Source organism: Chroicocephalus ridibundus, chromosome 11 (genome assembly GCF_963924245.1).
Source record: "Chroicocephalus ridibundus chromosome 11, bChrRid1.1, whole genome shotgun sequence".
Classification (NCBI taxonomy): domain Eukaryota; kingdom Metazoa; phylum Chordata; class Aves; order Charadriiformes; family Laridae; genus Chroicocephalus; species Chroicocephalus ridibundus.
Genome location: NC_086294.1, coordinates 9,538,655 through 9,560,541, shown reverse-complemented (window position 1 = coordinate 9,560,541; position 21,887 = coordinate 9,538,655). Strand labels below are relative to the sequence as shown.

Genomic DNA, 21,887 nt, shown 5'->3' with positions numbered 1-21,887 from the left:
ATGGAGGGCAGGACTGATGGAAAGCTGGGGCTTGAAAGGGGAGTTTCTGATGGATACTGTTTACAGCTTTCAGTTGCGTCTCACTGAAGCAGGAAACAACCTCTGAGACAAAGATCTCCTCACTGCTGTCCTGGAGACAGCACCGGAACAATGAATAGAGGCCCGTGGAAATGTAACTCTAAAGGAAAAGGCTCATCATAACATATAACGTGTAATTATACCACTCTGGAAGAAAGCAAATTTTTATGTTTGAGTGAAATGCATAATCAATAATCAAGAGGTCCTTTCAGCTCGTAGCTCTCCACCCACACTGTGCTATTGAATAACAATGATGTTGCACTGCAATAGCTCCAGGCAACACTCTGAAATGCAGTCTGTTAACATAAATTCCTCTGTTAATCTTATTTTTCTGAGGATTAATACATTTGCAGGTTTTCCTTAATATGAAATTAACTATACTTATGGTCTGTACTCATGTTTCATAAACAGGGTCTTTCCAAATGTTAAATCTTGGAACATTTATGCATGTAAAAATAGTAAAAATAGGGCAAAAATTCTATAAGGACTTGTCCTCTTTTGTACTAAGTGAGATTAGTCATTATTAGTTCTCTTAAACCTAGGATTATTTCAAAGCTAGGAAATCTAAGCAATCCCTCTAGCAGTAAAACCTCACTTATTTGCTGATTTTTCAAAGTACAGAATACCTTTTCTTTTCATCAATAAAAGACTCAAAATTTAAAATTTGATCAGTTTAATCTTGACTATTAAAGCACAGCTAACATGGACTGGCATCAAGCGTTTGGTGAACTGTTGCAGATTCAGTGCTGATGTTGGAGAGCACCTTTTGAAATTCACATTTTGTACTTTGTGTATTCCTTTCTGTAGTGCTCCAGGCATGAAAAGATCTATAAAACTGCATATTTAAGTTTTGTATTGCTTCTGTGTTTTTTCAGTTTTATATTTTTATCATTAATATCACACCAAATAAAAACTATGATAAATTAAGCACAGTAAATAGTTTAAAACTGGTTAAAATTTGTTGCACGTTGTCTTTGTTTAGTATAAAATAGAACTTGTTGAAGTATATATAACCCGTATGCATAAAAGCAATACCATGAAAAAGATGCCTGAATAATATACTTGTTCAGATAAATGCAAACCAGTTCTTATTTATTTTGCAAATTTCTGTCAGGAACATACACTCCTTGGAGTTTCTCAATTTTTATATATTTGACCTTGGAGCTCAGGATGAGAACCTCTGACTTGGTGGTTCCACAAGAGTTCATCTTTCCATTGCACCACTTTAGGAAATAAATGGACTCGGTGCATAAGAAATATATTACCTAGAAATTCTCCAGAAGAAAACTTGCTTTGATTGCAAGGCAAGAAGCTTTTATAGTTCATACAGCTATTCTTAGCAATAGCGTAGCAATTTCCACCACAGAGATTAACAATAATCTGTATCAATTTTCTCCATCCAATCTCCTCATGATACATTGCTTCATGAAGAAGCCTCCTCAACATTCACTGCGACCACAGTCCAAGATACCTAGTTCAGAGGTTTCCCTTAGAGCATCCCTGCCGGTGCTGGGCAGTTTCTGCATCAGCCTCAGGAGGTTTGCCCGAGATGGGCATTCCCAGCACACCCCTCATCAGGTCCTCCGTGCTCTGAAACGCAACCTCACACTGCGCAGCTGAGGCCCCCAGTACTGTCTGTGTTGCCTGATTGACTGCCCCAAGCTTTTTGAACATGGATCTTTTTTACATTCTTTGTTTAATTTATACACAAACATATTGCACATGAAATAAAAAGAGCTCATCTGGGTGTCTATGCTCTCATAATTCATAAATTGAATGATATTAGTGTCAGGTTTGGTTTTTGTGAGCATTCATACATATAAGAAGCTCACTGGCAATAAAAAGAGGAGATCGGAATAACCACTAAAAGGAGCTGAATCAGATTACTTTTGTTGTATTGATCCAGTGTATTGGATTGAGTGACCAAACTTCCTTTATAAAAACAGTTTATTGTCACACTACCAGCAATTTCTTGCTACACTTGCATGGCAGCTCCACAGAGGGAGCATTATCCCAGTTTGCTCCCACAGTCCCTTCCATCTCATGCTTGAAATCATGCAGTTCTAATGCTATATTAAATGTATTACAAAATGTCACTGGTTGCAGAGTACAGGTAATCCTACCCCCCCAGTAAACCAGGGCGAAAGACCCCAGAGCTGGCTGGGCTCTCAGCAATGGACTCTAGTATAATAACCAAGAATAAAATCTGTACATATTATCTCATCTCTGGGCTGAAACAAAAAACTAAAGTACCAAGAGAAATAGCATCTTTTCTTTAAAGCTGCATATTCACTCTGTTAAATGAAGAGCAGACACTGAAAATAATCAGGTCATTAGTTCTTGCTGTAAATTATTTATTTGGCATTGTAATAAACATAACAGCTCTTTCTGCTCTCAGTCCACAGCTTTCCTCACCTAGCTGCTACTGCTAGGCTAATTGTCCTTGCTTGCAGATGTATTTGTATTATAGGAGCCTTTCCATTAATGCTCTGAAATTAAATGTCATAAAATTAGACGTGTTTTTCAGTAACACTTGAATTTGTGGTACCTGAATTACAGCAATGTTGCAATGGTGCAGCTGTAAACATAATACGTTGCCCTGAAGAGAGAGTCTGGAATTTTTTATTGAACTTAAAAGCTTCCATGTGGTTTGAAGTTAGTGTTACGATAGCAATACCAAGATTCAGCAAAGAATTTCACCCAAAATCACTTCAGCATCTACAAGTAGTGCCAGAAAATGACCACAGTATGTATGGTTACCTAGACTGAGGTGAACCACAGCGCACATATAAATATACATACATATAAAGGCACACACATACCAATTTCATTTTTAAAATTGCTGCTCTTCAACTGAGCTACTTTGTACCCTCTTAAGAAAACAGATAGGAGAGATGAAACAGTATCCTATCTCCAGCGTGCATTTAGAAAATATCTTTGCAGCTGAAAAAAATGCAGTATTATCTGCCAAATTAAGTGTGGCTCTTTCAAGAAGACAGACAATTTCCAGCTGCTGGAGAAAAAGAGCATTTATTTAGGAGAGAAATATGGGTGAAAATATATTGTATTACCCAGGGCCTTTTTCACTCATCTTTTCACGTGTTTTCATGAGATCCTAGTGAACTATTAGGAACCAGAGCACAGGGTGAAATCAGGAGCCCACCCAGACAAGAACACAGTGCTTCAGGAGAAAACGTGAAAGAGGAGACCGAGAGCCTCCACTGGCCATTATTCCTTGCAGTACTTTGGTATTCAACCAGGTTGTTTTTCTTGCACCTTGTTTCATTGAGGGCCATGAATACCATCTGCAACAGCAATCACAGTGCCCAGCATGAACTAAAGGACCCCAAGCCCTCACCACAGACTCGGAGGCTGTCTGAACACGCTCCCCTACATGGTGCCTCCCTGAACCACCTCCCTTGCTCACTGCCTGACCACCACTCTCCAGCCATTGTTTTCCAGATGTTCCGACACTTTTTTGTTGTGTAACTTCAGATACAAAAGCAACAGTTATTGTTGGAAAAGGAAAGAGTAGGAAAGTCACAAACACTATTATGAAACAGTAACTCCATTGAGAGCAATCCAAACATTCAGCATCACTGACCACAAGCCCCGATCAAACCTCTGTTGGAGTATGACCCTGTTTCTCAGCCCAGAAAACAATATTTTTCATCAGCTGAATTATTTCACAGGAAACATGAATGAAAATATGACATTAGGTGGGGAAGCAGATGTATTTGGCGACAACCTTACAGCTATGAAGGAGAGTCATGTAACACAACATTTTTTCATTTGCTGTTCCAATTATTGCTTCCAGATATTGAAAACTGCTGTTTCGCACGTGGAAAATAACTAAAGCTGGAAGGCATCTCTATTACCATACTACCTTTTTTTCCCCCTTCATTTTTAGAATAGATTTAAAGATTTAGATCAATCACAGTGGAAACCAAACCCTTCTGTGTCCTCCAAAAGCTACACATGTAGCAACAGTACTCAAGGGCACATACACACCCTGAGTGAATAAAATGCTTTACCCTGGTCTGTGAGCTCATGCTAATGCAAACTCCTTCAAGGTCCTTGAGCGCTGCTCTGCTGATATTCCCAAAAGAGGTACTAACTTCGGTCATTTTTCATGGACTGAATCACACAACTCAAATCACCTCTTCTTTCTCTGTCACCTGTAGAAAAATCCTTGAAGCCATCTATCCCTAATCACACTGATTATAATTCAGTTCCAAATTAGTGAATAAAAAACAATACAAGGACTGGAACAGGACAGAATGCTGGCTCAGAAAACTACAATTCTATGAAAAATAGCACTGTTCAACAGCTGTCCAGATTTAATTTTAGGATAAACAGTAGAACACATCACCTCTTGTTCCGCCTAGCATTGATTTAATACTTGTGGTACTAATTTAAATCATTTAATTTGCAGAACTTTTAGGTCCATCATCTGTTCCCACAGCTCAGTCAATATTGTGGCTCAGCTCACGCAAGAAATTGATCTGCAGGCCACTCTTTACAAGACAGATTAATTTTTGTCGATTGATTGATTGGCCTCTGACCGCTACACATACTAATTTTGGACCATTTAAAGCTCATAAGGCTTTATATTGAGATTCATCGATTTCACAGAGTAATAAAATGATGAATGGATGTTCAGCCAAGAGCAGACAACTGGCACAGGCTTGAGAAGAAAGACCAAAACAATCCCCACAGAGTGGAAAGTGCAGAGCTGCAATGCCCCCTCTGTTTCTGTTCAGATTTTCCCCAGGTGGTTGGTGGTTCACGCTTCCAACCCATGCAGACCAAAGCGATGCTTAGGGCAACTTCAGGCACTTTACCAGGTCTCTGCCTCAGGGGGTGCTCTGCTGCTTCCCAGCCCTAATAGTTGGATAAAGATGTCCTGGTTTAAACACAGCTGGAAGAGCCAGCCTGTTCCTGGCTCCATCATAGAGGGTGAAAACGGACACACTTTTTACATTCTGTGCTTGTCTTTCTCATGTCCTAGTGGGGCATACTGAGGGTTTTGATCACTCTTTGTCAATGCTCTAAAATCATATATCCTTCCTGGAGATCAATTTAACTATTATCATTATTGGACTATGATTTCATTTACAAATGTAACACATGAGTCCAAAGGTAACCAAAATAACATGTTTTCCTGATAAAATATCATATCTTTAAAAGCATTTTCCTGTGAAGAAATTAAGACATTTGCTGGTGTTTGAGAAGGTTTTGTATTCATTCGGTTATCTCCTAAATTTCCCAGTTGACTGAAGAACTGATCTCACCATTCCTTTTTGTGTAGTCAGCCCCATTACAACATAGGTGGGAAACACAAACCTGAACTTTTACTCAGTATTTTTTCCAGGTAGGGTTTAAGGTGTTAGCAAAATGTCTAGCGTACATAGCACTGCTGAGGATCTAGTCACTGCAGGATACCAGCTGAGAGCACCTTCCTTCTGCAGTTCAGTTTTCCAGTATGGAGGGAGGACTGTTCTCCAGAGGGGAAGCCTTGTTTGGGTCTTGTTTCTTTTACCAGTCTGCTGTATTTAATGTTCTTCAGCTTATTATTATTACTAAATCATAAACATATGAATCTGGACTATCAACCAGCACCTGGGCAAATGAAGTATGTCAACCAGAGGAAAACCATCCAGCCCACTCTGTTGGAATCTGCAGAAATATTTTGGCTCAAGGAACCTGAAACGAAGCCTCTTTCTTTCTGCAGGTTATAGTGTTGGGATTTATTTTCAGACAGGCTGTTAAGTACTTTGTATGGTCCCCACAGAAATCTCCTTGGAAGGAGATTTCTCTCTATATATAGTTCTTATAAGCATGACTGATTCATGTAGGTCTCTACAACACGCTGCTTCAATTTTATCTTGTTGCCATACCATATGCTTTTTGTACTACCACTTCAGTCCACTCCAAATTCCATCAAATGGCTTCAAAGGAGATGATAAATGGCCAAGGAGGAAAGCACTTCAGGGCAAAGTCTGTTCTGAGCTACACTTTGTAAATGAGCAGTAACAATTTTTATTTCATTGCAATTACTCTGATTCCTACACCAGCACAATGATCTGGCTCTTCATTTTCCTCTTCCATCAGAGAGATACGTATACATTTTGTATTTAGAGATGTCATCATGCTGAAAAATAAATCTTCCACACAACTTCCTGCTGGTTAGCATTAATCTGAAATTGAACTTATTAATTTGCATATCATTGGACTATAGCTTTTCCAATTAGACAATCTTTGCAACTCCAACTAAACTGTTAATTGATGTTACTGCCCTCAAATTACCAACTTTTTGTAGATACAATTTAAAAGGAAAAATACAGAAGATCCAGAATTAATAAAAAATAGTAGCAGGTTTTCATTTTCAAACTGGTGTTTGTATCCTTTTAGGACAACTATACTATGCTGCCTGAGTGCCCCAAGAATATATGAACTTATTTATTTTATTAATGATTACATTGTCCTTGCGTGCTCTGAAATTAGGATACTTTCTCAAACAAAGGCTGTACAACCAAGTATTAACAGGACTCCTGGGTCCACCTCAGAACCTAGAGCTACAATTTCTTAAAGCTTGCCAAAAAGGAAAGTTTCTCAACCTCTTCCTTTAAAAAAACCTCTCTGAAGAAAAAAAAATGCCTCACTTGTTTTGTGCAGCATCAGCATCATGGTACTCATTTATAAGCAAGTAAAAATAATTTTTCTCTTCTGGTTTATCAGATTTATTTTTACCCATCTTGTTTGTTTGCTGTTTGCATGCATAGGAATGTGTGTATGCAGTTGTAGTTGCGCATTTGCATACATTTCACAAGCTGTTTTTCATGTCTTACAGAAACATGGCCACAGCCAAAAGGTACTGAAGCCTGGGTGTTATTATGCCAGGAGGCAGCTATGAAGTACAGACCTGGAGGTCTGGCACTGTTGCAGTGCTACTATGCAGACCCTCTTTTTATGTATTTGGGAGGGGAGCAAGGAGTGTTGAAGGCAGCTACTGCTTCTTTCAACGCGTCAGAGGATTTCTGAATCCTACCATCATCTGCTGTTAGACCTGCTTAGTTCCCTGTGCTTGAGAAAGCCTGAAGGTAAGGCTGGGACCCAGCAGGATGAGCCCAGCAGGTTGACCTGCCTGCTCTCACCACCGCTCCCGCTGGAGGAATTCTTGCCCTGGGTGGCAGGTTGGCAATGCTGCCTCAAACAGGCTCCAACATACACAGATGTCCACTCTGCCTTTGGTCTGCTTGGATAGCTGGTGCTGCGCAGGAAGAGATTTTGCCGGGATGCTATAATTACGCATTTACTCAGGCCTCTCCTGCTCTCTTCCAGAATCTGGCAGCCTCTGGCTAGGAGGGGGAAGAGGTTATGAGCTGAAGTTAGACCTCTTCTGACTCACCCCTAATTTAAATGCAACTATAGGATCCAAAGTCACAAGAACAGTAAGACCTGTACAGTCCAAGGAGAGAAAACAGAGTGGTATCTAAACTATACATTTCTAACAGGTAATCTGCTTCTCACCAGGATGCTTGTCAAGTTCTTGAGAGAGAGACTGACGTACACTTAAGAGACCTGAAGCATCAGCCTGGCTCAAGATCCCGTTGCAAGAGCCTTCAACCTTCAACAAATCAAATGGTGAAGATTTGACACGTGAGGGCTGCACTCTGCCTCCCCTTTCAGAGGGCAGCAGTGACCACCAGCAGGGAAACCCCTCCTTTGCAGGGTGGCAGCCAAAGGAGGAATTCTGGGGTGCCCACTGCAAAGCATGAGGGAGCAGAGATCTCTGCAGAAACCATCCCCTTCTTGCACAGGAAAAAATACAACAGCCCTGAGAGAATTCTTGAGGTACAAGAGCCACAGGAGATACTCCTTTAACCCTTCCTCTTCATAAAACAGCAGCAAGAGAAAAGAGCAGGGGATTTAGGGAAAACCAAGAAGGAGGTGGACAGTGGATATGGGTCATAAAAGAAGGCCCAAGATGGTGAAGACTTCTTTAATTGCATATATATGCTTTTAACTTAAGTTTATAGAATACGTTAAAATTAATTTAGCATACAGACTCTAGTTGTCCATCAGGGTGTGTACAAATAGCTCAGTATCCTGCTGGGAAACTGTCTGAAGAGAATGGAGCAAAGGCAATATCGTGGTTCCCACTATAGGGCTCAGAGAAAGCTATGCTCTCCCATCCTGCCTTTGCCTCTTGGCCTCTCCTATCCTGTGAATATAGTTCCCTACTTTAAAAGGAGGATATTTAATTATAGCTGGATATTTTAAGTTCAGGAGAGAGGAAGGACAGGAGAAGCAAACAGTTTTAAAGATAAAACAATGCCCTTTTGTTTATTTTTTCTTTTACATGGGAATTCTACTGCCTTGCTCTTATTTACTCTTACTATAATTTAAAGTGACATCTCTATTTAAAACAAACAAGCAAAAAAGAATCTGTATGTACTACCAATCACTGAGAAAACAGAAAAAATGCTGACTAAAAAGACCTCAAAATACTGTCACGGACAGGGTAGTTGCCTGGGACTCAGAGATTCTGTGTGTTGCATACTCATACCACTGCTTTGCCACTGGGACACACAATATTACTGGCTATTTCATGAATTGCTTGGAGACCAATGGATGAAAAGCAGATAAGAGCAGAAATATAATTAAACAAGGGTCCCACATTTTTCTTGTTCCCTTCCCCAGCTCTCATACCAGTATGATTTGGCATTAGGCAAACAGAGAGGATTGTTCACTCTAAATCCCTAGTTAGACAGAATAAATCATCAGCTGCAAGCCACATGATAAAACCATGTCCCCTATCACAAGCTTTACCCTTGAGACAGATGAATGTTTCTGGTTGGAGATCTGCTGCATGCAGCCCATTCCTCAGCAGGTTGGGTTGCCTTCAGACCACCTAAGGCAGTAATTACTAGCATATAGTTTGCAGAGAGCATCCTGGGAGAAGCTCCAGGCTTGCTCATGCGATGGGAAACAACGTATTGGAACTGCAGCTGACAGAAAAACACTGTACCATCTGTGGTGTGCTACCGGTTAGGTGCTGGTGATCCTTGGTATAGGATGCGTGGGATAGGAAGGGCAAAATAAATGCTCTCCATGGAAAGCTCTTCTCTTCAGTGTCAAAGTGAAGAGCACAAGAGTCTGTGCATCAATCCCTGCACTGCATCTGTCACAAAATATCTGTCCTTCACACAGACATATGCAGAAAAACCCATACATGGGGCTCAGGTTTTCCTTTTAGTAGGGAATGAAGTTCAGATTCAACATTTTAATTTCAAAATCTGTAAAACTGCTATTAATGGAAATGTTTGTACTATAGTACAGCCAACAAGTGGAAATTATGCAGAAAAGTTCACTGCTTTTTTCCTTTCTTTTTCCTAATGAAATTACTGTGAGTAGTTGTCTGTATGAAACCTTCCTTAGTCATTTCAATAGCACCCCACAACACAAGTTACTCTGATGAAAGGCACAAAACTGTCTGCAGATTTGGATAACGCTTAACAAATAGCATGACCTGATGTTAGATAACTTTCAAAGTGGCAAAAAATGTTTTTCTCGGGCACAAACCCGTAGCATTGGGGAGTACAGGCTGGGAACATAACAGAGATTATTTCACAAGCCTCCTTACATAGTTGCTATTGCAGAATCATAAAACTATGTACTAAAAATTTATCTGGAAGGCTTTATTCTACTTTCAGCTCTCCCATTGATGCATGAGAAGCAGATACAATAAATAAGGAGGAATATTTATCACTTTCATTCCTTTAACAAGATCTAGACACCAGTCTTTTCTAATAAAATTACAATATAAATGTCATTAAGTCCCAAGATATAAAATGATGGAAACAGTGCAGAAATTCAAAGCTATGTCAATAATGAGTGACATTTGCACCATGCTGGACCAGATAAGATGGGGAGAACTTGAGGTATCAAAACTTAAATCTGTATTTTATCCAGAATTAATTTCCTCTAATCACATTCTCAGCAACTACATGGGTATTTCTCCACAGTTGAGAGGCTTTGTTAGCCAGTCTACAAATGTCTTTTGTATTGAAAGAGTGAAAATGGGCAGCTTTCCATAGTAATAACACAGTAAAGAACTGAAAAAACTGTAGATCAGGCTTTAGATTGTCAGAGGTGTTACCCATCTAAGATCAAAAGTTGGGCTGAAAAATATTACAGTTAAGGAAACAGGAGAATCAAAACACGCTGTCGTATTAAAAAGTACCTTCACTAATGCAAATTTCAAAGACCTTTACAGGATTGTGGGTTGGCAGCTGAATTTTGAACATAGAGTATTCAATAGGAACAGTAAGAGAGAGCTGCTTTTTTGAAAATTTAAAAAAATCCTATATTTCAGGGGTTTCAGTTAAAAAGAAGAATACAGTATAACTAACCACTAGATTGGCATCTATTTCTCATTGAAATATAGTATGTCTAGCTTGTCACTTAACCTCTAAAAATGAGGTGTTACAGAGACTAAATACGTTTTATCACTCTGGGAATATATCACAAAAACATATACTGGAATTTTTTTTTCAGACACTCAGGTAACAAACGTTTCATGTCCATATGTGATAATGCTTTTTCTGAGGTGATTTTTCAAATATATAGCCTACAGGGCTATAATAAACCTCTAAATTTAAAGGAAGGTTAAATTCTTGTGTGTCTTTAGTTCTGCCGGTAACAGCTGGTATATATCCACACTGAAAGCCCGTTCATCTGGTCCGTATTTAGAAGCTAACAAACAGATGTCAACATCTGAGTTAGTTTTCTAGACTCCTTTCAGTATCAGAGGGGAGAAACTGGCATTCCTAATGGATAATTCATTCAGTATTTTAGACTTCTACTTTAGGAGGACACGAATCATCCCATAAAGGTGCTGCTTTGCCAGTGAGGATAATCTGGACACAGAGCTCAGAGCTGACGTACATATGACAGATATCTCAAGTTAGAGGAGACGAATTCCACCACAAACCTCTATGTCCAACATCCCCCTAGCACAGGAGGCTCATGATTGATTCTTCTTAAGGAGAACATGTGCAGCTGGCAAGCAGTGCAACACACAGTGTTTATGTACCGACGTTATTCTCCCAGAGACAGAAAAGCAAGCAGGCCAAAGATCAGCTATGTGCATTACACATTTCACTGTACTGTGCTATTCCTATCTAACATTTCACAAAACTTCTTTCAAGGTCTTCTGGGACTACAGTCATTATTTTGCGCTGAAACAGATATTCAATAAAGACAGGAGGCATCTGTGATTCTGAGCAAATATATATGCTTTGTCTCAGCGGTATCAGAGTTCTGGGATGCTGAAAAGCAGCACGTCATTGCCTTCTGAATCTGGCAGGTGTCATTCATGAAGGAAGCTAAAAGAAATGTTGAGAGCCTGCTGCTTTGACAGGCAGAGGTTCATAGGTGCAGTAGAGCTGCCTTGTAGGTTCTGCTTATAGGAGCTGACAGACAGTGAAGTGTACCCTAAGACGAGAAAGGCCTCCTTTTGGAAAAGCCTTCTGAGAGAGCTTTCATCAACACAGAGCACGGCGCTTCTCTACGTTTCAGTCCCACTGCTTATTATTCTACGGAATTTTCTTGCCAAAAATAACCATGAAAGGGTCAGAAGCTAAGCTAAAGGTCCACCTAAGCACGGCTAACATTTACTTGTTCACGAAGTTTTTAAAAACATGCACATTACCAGCCGGGCTCTGACAGCAAAACTTCAGCACGTGGAAAACAAAATCCACTTTTTCAAACCAAAAATAAACACGAGATGTTCCGCTCCTTAATTTAACTGCCAGCATTTCTGATTCTTCCTTTTTCATTCTGTAAACCCACATCTTAAATTTAGAATAAGGGTGACAGACAAATCAGGCTGGAAAAAAGGAGGTCCCACATCTCAGCTTCAACTTTTCCTCACATAATTTCAGAAAGCAGGCATCGGCCAGTGCTTTTCTTCTGTGTAAATATGGGATATAGGCAGCACTCAACTGAACAAAAAGTATCCCTGCAGTCATATGGCCAGCTTCCTGCACCATGAGGAGAGAGCTTGTATTGCTCTAGAAAGTGCTAATAAAATAAAGGATGTTCCCTTAGCTTCTGCCCAACAAAGCCCTGCTTTGTGAACACAGCTGAAGACCTGGGATCTTCATAAACCTCACTTAAAGTACAAGGGATGAGTATGGTACGAGCCCTCTGTATAGTCTTTATCTTTGCAACACACTCTTCCAGCAGAAAAAAAGCAATATAGGAAGGCAGTAGAAAATATTAAAGCTGTTGATTTTGAAACAATCTATATGGAAAAGGACACTTTTCTCATGTGTTGCAGTTTGTTTCTACCAGAATGGTTATTTTACAGATGGATGCACTTACTGAGCTGGGCCACCCAGGAATTCGTGATAGATGACAGAAGAAAAGCCAAAAGCCGTGACTCTAATTTCTCTATGCTGACCATGATCTCAACAAAGTAGATGCAGCAGGTTCGTGAGTAGCAGAGGGGCTTTCCTCTGCAAGTACGCAGCAGTCGGTTTTCCCTCCAGAGGCTGCACGACTCTTGCTCCAAAGGACTGTGTAAACGTGGAGCTAAACACCACAACCAAGAAGAGGGGATATTCCACATCGTTGTACAACAAAGGACATGCTCTATTTACATTTTATTTCATCCCACCGCTTGGAAGATGTAAGTAAGTTTTCTGATAGCAAATCTTTTACCTAATGAAGTCTGGAGCAGCACTGCCCATCATGAAATTACAGAACGGGAAAGTTTTGAGATGTAAAATTCGATTCAGAATATTAGTCAGATGTCAGCAGCAAAAATAAAGTGGAAAAAAAAGTGATACTTTCGGAAACATTGTATGTATTTATAACGTTCATCACATTGTGACGGGACTGTGGCCAAAGTATTTTTAATAGCAACTCCTGTTGCCTCAGAGACAGTAACATCAGGAAAGCAGAGTTAAATCCCTATGATATTCATGGAATTATTTTATTTCTTCGTCCCTTAAAACAATCTCTAACTACTTAACCAGTAAATTTATCCAAAAATAGCTAGAAAATATATGTTTGCATATTCTGACAATATAATTATGTTTATATTTAAAAGTCATCATTAATAATGCTTCTGATTGTTTAACTATTATGTTAAATGAAGAAACTAAATTATTGCAGAGTATTTCAGCTTTAACAACATAAAGTAAGAAAAATGCAATATCTCTAAGAAGCAGCTCTGGAAATTATTTTGACAATTAAAAAAAATGCTTCCTTAATTATCATAGATTGTCTTCATCAACTTTAATGTAGGATACTTCTGTCATAGTAGATTATTTTATGTTAAATGCACATACACACACACATCCACAAATAATTCCAACATAAAAATTATTTTCAGCATTTCTCTGTATGCAGATTAAAACATAATTTCTGCAGAAATATTTGAAGTGTCTAAAGAATAGCATTTTATAACTTTCATTTGCGAATACTCAAAATCACTCTGAGAGTGGGAGGGGAAAATTCTTTCACTGTCTGTAATGGATGAAAAATATATGTGCTTCAGGGAAAAGGAAATAGTTCCAACATGAACTAAGGCATCTGAGGACAAGGGCAGGGGAGAGCAGAGGGCTGTTTGTTGTTGTACATTTCCTAGAAGACAGCATCTATAAACAAGCTACGTCTACTAATAACTAAAAACACAGAAATTGCAAAGTCAGAAAGAGTGGAAAAAACTCTTCAGTATTCAGATACAGAGTTCATCTGATATTTGGCAAATACAATCAATTGTGAATTTTGTGCCAGTGGCATATTTTCTAAAATGTAGCACGTGGCATTACTTGCAGTGAATCAAGGCTCCTCAAAATCTCTAAAAAGCTGTTCTTCCAGAACACAAATAAGGTATTTCAAAGTGGGATGAGACTTTGAAATACATTGTTTAAAGCCAAAGTGGTTTGTATCATAGAAGCAAAGTCCCTCTGCCCAGAACAAATACAGAAGTGCTGCTGTTAGAGAATTGCTGCATAATTTCAGCTGGAAAGAAGCTCTGGACGTCTCTGCTCCAACCCCCTCACTCAAAGCAGGACCAGCCTTAATGTTAGACCTGGCTTCACGGTCAGAACACATTTCTCAGGGTCATGCCTCTTTCAAGTGTGAATGTCACCAAGGATGGCAATTCTCCTTCCCCTCTGGACAAGTAGTTCTAATTTAAATGTTAATTATGTGGGGTTGTATGTATGTGCACATCTCAGTAAAAAAGAAAATACTATGCTTCTGGAAGAGCGGAGCAGTACTGTAGTTACAGCTATAAACAGGAAGAAGCTCAGGTGCTGGGATGTCTTGGCAGGCATCTGTAGGAAGCTGAATTACCAGCTGTGGCTTACCTTGGTGACGAAAGGCTTTAGCTTTATTCAATCTTCTGCCTTTCCTAAGACTGCTGCATGTTCCAGATACATCTGTATTAGGAGACCTGGTAAAAATAGACATCTATCAGACGACTGAACTTAGCATTTAATGAGGGGGTTTGGTGGGCAGCAACCCTCTTTTAATTAATGTAACATTAATATGCAAATTAGAAAACTGCTTAACAAAAGAAAATCCAAATAAAGCTTAATCAGCTTGTGCATATAAATCATTTCATATTACACTGTCTACTCAGTCCTTTAAGCCTAATGTTAAACACAGGGAGAGCTGTCTTTGGTGTCTCTAAAATGACAGGTGCTTTCAGTTCCAGGTACAACAGACTAGTTGTTATTTTATGCTCCCCTTGTGCTGAAAACCAGCAAGGTTAAACCAAAGAGCAAATGGGAAAATTTACAAAGACAAGCCAAATCAAAAACTTTTATGAGAAGAATGGGTAAAGAAATTGTTACAATGACTGGTAAGATCATTTCAACTCAAGTTATATTTTCACTTCATTAGCCAATAAGGAAGTGGATTAAGTGGTGTGTAAATTAAGTACACTTATGTTAGAAAATTAATTACAAAAATCACTTTCAAATGGGGCTATAGGTATATGGAGGCTTATCTGATTGAAACAGTGGAGACAAAAGCACTGCGATCATTCATGAATCCCATCAGATTTAATTAAATTAAGACTGTGAACAAATATGCCAGGAAGAACGTAGAGATTTTGGCTTCTGTCCCAGTTATTTCCTTGGGGGCTTTCCTCTAAGGCAATATTTGTGTATCTCTTCTGATAACTGAACTATTTCAAAGTCAAGTTTTCTGGTGACCTTATGCCCTAATATTTTCTTTTAAAGTAAGAATAAGCTCATGTGTAACTAATAAAAATGATAAAGCTGTGGCATCTATTTTTGTGCTTGACTTTATCATAGAATCATAGACTTTAGATGTTAACAGAAAACAGTTAACCTTGATACAGATGGTGAGAGGACAAGGGAGCACGAGATTTTTTTTCTGCTTTAGAGTGAAACACCATTTATGGTGATATCAGAATATGCTGGATATGATTCTTCCAGCGACCGTTACCTTTTATTCTGCCCTTTGGGGGTTATCTCTCACTGGTTGTGAAACACCTCCAGTGGTAATTTTGTTAATATGTAAACCTCCTTTGGGTACCTATTGCCTCAGAAATTTTAAAAATAGGAAATACTATTCAGGTCACACATTAATACTCCAGCCCAGTCAAGTTCATTGTATTTTGTCCAGTAATTCCCGAACAGAGCTCAACAGACTGGAGCTGAATTTAATATAGACAGATATCAATTTGTAATTAATGAAGAAACTACCAGATATCTCAGAAGTTGTTTCAGGGTTTCATTACTCTCACTGATAACATTATTTGTATTTCTTCATTTCTTGATCCTTTATTTATTACACAACTGAGGAGGGGAAAAACAACATTTTATTTGAGCCAAATGTTACACAAGTCGTTCTGGAATCACTGCTAAAGTTATATCTCAACTTTCTGTCATGCTTTTAGAGAGTGAATCATGGACTGTAAGCCTTCAGTTAGCTTTTACTTTCAAGACAATACTTACTATCTGACGGAGCAATCCAAGAAGTGGTGAGGAAGAATGCTTAGTTCAAAAAAAATTTTTTTAGTAATATGTGAGCTGATAAAACTCTCACGTTACTATAGAGAAAGGTGCAAGAAATCTTAAAATGGCCAATTATCTTCTTCCCAAGACACAGTTTACCCCACAAAGCATGAGGGTTAACTGCTTTTTCAAACTCGCATTTATTTGCTTTAGTATGATGATATCCTTATTCATATCAAATATATTACTAAGTCAAAGCTTTGTACGTTGTATCTGACAATGCTAAAATTCTGAGACAGCTGTATGGACTGTGGGGAATAAAACAACCCATCAACTCCAAACCTTTTCCATTAGATAACCAGAATAATATGTGCACAATATGCTTCCTTTGTCAAAAATGATGACATCATGATCTTGTTTTTAATTCTGCGCTGACCCAGATGTGAGCACACAATAAAGGATGATATGGAAAACTCTTTATGTTCCCTTTTATGAGCTCAGCTTGGTATCTAATTGAATGATGCCATCCCAGGGGTAATGAAGATACAAACATCATCAGACATCCTGAAATTCCCAGAATGCAGTTGTTTACTGGATAGTAGCTTATTTTGGTTTTAGTAGCTTGTAAAAAATAGCAGTACCCCCAACAGGCTGTCCTAATTAAGATTCATTGAGTTTCACTTTAAATTAAGTAGAGTTAGCATTCTCTGTTTTTCAGATTTATCCTGAAAACAATTTTCGAGTGAGCAACCTATGCAGCTATGAAGATAAAATATGTAAGATGTGTTTGGGATCTGTACCCTTCAGCAATGAGATATACCCATTTATCTTAACCTGTGCCTAGCGTGTTTTCTGTGTGACGCTCAAGAAAAACATGTAGCACAGTGACCCAAAAAGTGCTCCTCAGTCCTGAGGCAGTGGAAGAGTCACAAGAGCTGGAGCCTCTCTTTGAAATATTTTTTGTTAGAAATGGCCATAATGATGTGACAGAGGTTTCCATGACACCTGCTGTTACCACTTAGTATCTTTAAAAATTTATAAGAACCACAATAAAATTTTCATAATGCTTAATTTGCAAAGGCATTTTCATGGCAAGCAGTCATATTTGAGTATCCTCCCCTGCAATTTTGTAAACAGTTCAAGGTACAATCAGATTAACTTGATAGGATGTGTGTAATTCAGCTTGTGCTCACACAGCAACTTTTTTGCCTTCAAAATGTGTGTTCTTTCTCTCTCATTGATTGTTTTAGGGCAGCAATCTGGAATTTTCTCAATCTTTCTTTGACAGGCAGCACAAGTCTACTAAAAGTTGATTTATTCTTTCACCTTTGATCTGCTTCTGAAGATCATTTTTCTGTGTTTGTTTTGTGCTCCTGATAGGAAAATCACTCATTTGCATCTAGTGGGTAGTGGAAAAATGAAGCTAGGCCAGTGCAGAGCCTGCATACTGACAATCACACTGAGCAAAGCAGCATATTCAAAGGGTGTTTTGGTCAATATTGTCTAATATGGCAGGTTGGGAAATAAAAGTGAAAATGGGAAGAATTAGACTAGGATTTAATTAGTGCCAGCATCTAATATTTAAATACATAATACTTTTAGTAGATAAAACACCTGAGCTCAGGTGAGGCTGGTATTTCACAAGACAAACTTACTTTGTCTAGTGTCTGCATGGGGCCTAACAGAAACAGGTTTGTGACTGCAGGCAGGATGGAGCAAGACAGCTTCCAAAACAGAGGGTGCAGGAATCCATCCTACTGCCCCTTCACACTGGCAATGAACCGAAAGTGTAGCTCAGTGCATCACGTGTCATTCAAGGTCATGGGCTCACAGAATCACAGAATGGCAGGGGTTGGAAGGGACCTCTGGAGATCATCTAGTCCAACCCCCCTGCCAGAGCAGGGTCACCCAGAGCAGGTTGCACAGGAATGCGTCCAGGCGGGTTTGGAATGTCTCCAGAGACGGAGACTCCACCACCCCTCTGGGCAGCCTGTGCCAGGGCCCTGCCACCCTCAAAGTAAGGAAGGAACTTCTTTGGTGGTTCTTTGGTGGAACACCTCATGTTTAGGTGGAACTTCCTACGTTCAAGTTTGCGCCTGTTACCCCTTGTCCTGTCACTGGGCACCACTGAAAAAGAACTGGCCCTGACTCCCACTCTTTATTTATATGCATTGATAAGATCCCCCCTCAGTCATATTTTGTCAGACTAAAAAGACCCAAGTCCCTCAGCTTTTCTTCATAAGGGAGATGTTCTAGTCCCCTAATCATCTTTGCAGCCCTTCTACGTAGCTGTAGCATGATCTTCTATGCTACAGCTGACATTAGGAAATGGCACTCTGAAATGGCTTAGAAATGTGGCAAAATACGTGCTGGAGGTCACCACTTTCATTATGTGGGAAAGTTCACTGGGCTGAGAAAACTGTATTTATCAGCACCCTTTGTAAATAGCTAGAAAATAATAGGGTCCTTGCCTGCACAGAGGCATGTTTAGCACAAGCAGCTCCTAACTATCAAATTATGGACCATATTTCTGACTCTCTGTAATGTTTAGCTTCACAGTAAAAACTGATGCACAGATACAGTCAGTCTTCACAAAACTTGTTTTTTCTTGTTGCTTTTTAATTTGAAGTCCACGTATACAGTGTTTAGCTTGCCATAAATGCCACAAAAAACGGTAATTCTAATTTTCCTTAGAAAACACACTGTGGACTGCAATTTGCAGGGTTTACGTATTTTTGTGACTATAGCAGAAGATGCATTCATCAAAGCAGTGTTAGGGCTTCGTAAAGATCAAGTTGTTTTTAATGGCATAAAATCCCTTCACTGTCACCAGCAGAGGACTGAGCTCCAAATACTCAAAAACCTCTTCACACGAAAGAAAAATGCCAGATGCTTTCTCAAGAGCAGCACTCGAGTATTTGCTGTTCATGACACTAAATATTTATGATATTTGAAAGATTTGGTGGAAAATAATAGTTGTTGGCCTGAGCAAGTTTCCATGTCAACTGCTTGCATCATTGAGATGCTTCCTGTTTTATATTTTGGTCACTTGCTCGACTTAAATAGAGGATTGTTTCATAAATCACTGAATTATGCCTGAAGCATGTTGGTAAAGCATTGAACAACATGATTTGCCAGGCAGCCTATGTTCTCTAGAGATACAGGACTGACTGAAGAGGTGTTGAAAGAAACCGATTAAGAAGCAAAAAGTAGTGTTTGGTACCGCATGTTCACAAGTTGTCAGTGAGCTGCTGTATCAGCAGAAGGAGGGCTTACCCAAGACAGAGAACACCATATGGTCCCAGCTGCTCTGCAGTACAAGGTTTCTCAAGTTCCTGGTCTTACTGCTCCAGCACAGACTTGTCTGAAAACATCAGTGAGAAAAAAACATGATCCAGAAATATTTAACTCTTTTGCCTTAGCATTTAATTGCATACGACTTAGTTTCAAAACCAAAGAACTCACTCATCAGTAAGTATTTCAGCGTGAGACAACATGCTGGGACTGGGCACAAAAGGGAAAAACTAGAGGAATAACTATTTAAAAATACATTATTGATGCTATAAATTTAAATACCCAGTACACTGGAATCAGAGTGGAAAAAGCACTCATTAACATAAAAAAAATTTGGGAATTAAAAAAACTATTAATGTGCCATGAAATCAAGAAATGTAATGTTATCAGTGGTCTGATTTCATTTTTACAGTTTATCTTTTGCATCTTTTAAAATATAGTTCATTTGTATTAGTGTAGTCAGTTTGGAGGCTGTAAACATTTTTCAGCTTAACTTTATTAGTAATTTATTGTTAGAAAAGGCCATCTAAAATTTCCAGAGCTGCCTCAATCGCTGAGACGCCTAGTGACACTAATTTTACTGGGAAGAAAAAAAAAAATTCCAGCCTTACAAAGTACAGCTTTACTTTGCAAAATGAGATTGTGAATTTGGACATATTGTTAAATTAAGCTATAGCTTTATGGAAATAAGTTGCAGTAGTATTTTTATCCTCAATAATTTTTGTTAACAGTACCAGTGCATAGCTGTAGCTAAGGCTCAATTGGCAGTAGCATATAAAATCCTCAGGGTGTTTAATTTTATGAAGTCATTACCTTTGGATTGACTTTCTTCCTGCAAATTTCCTACTAAAATTGTTTTTAATCATTTTGAGGACTGTGCATTTTAACAGACTTGCATTTTCTGACAGACTATGCCTCTTTTGCCAGTTACTTCTCAAGCAGGAAAATAAAATAAGAACAACTGCCCTGAACTGGGGCAGCTTTAAACTGAAAGTTTGCTGAGTGTATGTATCAAAGAATCAAGTGTAAAGATTCGTGTATAGAAACTCAAAACCCATCCCTTGGCTGGGATTTTGTTACAGAATAAATCTTCTTGAGCAATGTCCCCCTTGCCCCTTTGCAAGACAGTTGCTGCTGAAAGTTATGGATCTTCTTTACACAGACTGAGAGCCCCCAGCCTGGAAAAGCTCAAGGGACGTGCTACAAAGAGCTGGGCACCATGAGTGGCATGGAGGGAGCAAAGCGGGAACGATTACACAGTGGATCTTCTAAAACAGGAATGAGGGAGCATCCAGCAAAACTAGCAGATAGCAGATTCAAAATAACCATACTTCTTCATTCATGAGCTTGAATGAGCTTGCCATGGGGTGCCACAGATGCCAGAAGTTTGCATAGGTTGAAATGTAATTGAAAAACTGCTGGGAGAAAATCCATTAAAGACTCACATCGGCTGTGAATGCAGTCTGTTACTTTCTCATTTCTTTTCCCCATGAATGATCCCTAAACAAAATTAAATATAAACGTCACTCTTTCTTTCCTTTACCATAATTGTGCATACGCAGCCTTTACATCATTTCGCAGGAGAGCTCTTTCCATGCCTTTCCAACGAAAGAGCCTGAAGCTAAACCCAGTGCAAGGGCCAAGACAGGCTGTTGCAGAATTACACAGGGAATTGGATCCACCCTTTCTCTTCAGAAAATGTAGGATTAAGGGAATCAAGTTTTTTTCCAAGAATCCAAAATAACCCTCCTCTGGACAAAATCCTACCCCATATCTGCTCAAACAGACAGAGCAGAAAGGACTGCCACAAGAATCAAAACCCAATGAGCAGGAAATCAGTGTTGATACATTATCAGGAAATTGTATTTCACTTGTGTTATAGGAACCATATGTAGCAAATAATAGCTATGGATTTACTTGACAACCTTTGTAAACCTAAGAAAACTTTAGAAGATGAACCTTAATTTCATTTCTTTCTGATCTCTTTCAGTCCTTGATTTCATTTCTCTCTAATAGCTGCTGACCTCGATAACCTAACTGATGCCTTTTTGAAGCAAGAAAGTTCTTTTTCACACCTGAATCTGCAGCTTCCATAGCACCATCAGGTCCAGAGTGAGGGTCAAGGCACTTGCCAATATTTGCAGTTGTAAAAGGAAACAGTACCAAGGTTTAAAAATTGTCACTGTCACCCTCATTAGGGAGATTTTCTGAAGGACTGTGAAATGTAGATTGAACAAAATCTGTATTTTGTTTTTTGCTATTTGTATTTTGCTATTTCAGTAGCAAGTGAGGAAGCTTCTCCATGTTTGAAATAACATCTGGGGGACTTAGGAAGGTCACGTTTCTTTTCTGAGTCACTGGTTGTTGCTGTTGAGGCCAGTTTGTGCTCTGCAGTACAGCCAGCTCAGTAAACGTTCCTTTGAGCAGGCAGTGCCAGGAGCAGGCTGAGACACAAGGGATCCAGCGGGACACAATCGCTGTGTAATTCCCAGTAAAGCATTTTAA

The 21,887-nt window shown here is 39.1% G+C and overlaps 1 protein-coding gene across 1 annotated transcript in view; it reads right to left on the bottom strand.

Moving 5' to 3' along the window:
* The window catches only part of LOC134522126 (uncharacterized), an 87,239-nt gene extending 65,763 nt beyond the window's left edge, over nt 1–21,476 (bottom strand). Inside the window, exons 1-3 of the mRNA XM_063349432.1 lie at nt 21,407–21,476; nt 19,365–19,398; nt 14,469–14,554 (exon numbers count right to left, since the gene is read on the bottom strand). Of these exons, the coding sequence (XP_063205502.1) occupies nt 14,469–14,554; nt 19,365–19,398; nt 21,407–21,476 (190 nt within the window). The remainder of the gene's footprint in view (nt 1–14,468; nt 14,555–19,364; nt 19,399–21,406) is intronic.
* Nucleotides 21,477–21,887: the final 411 nt, after the last annotated feature.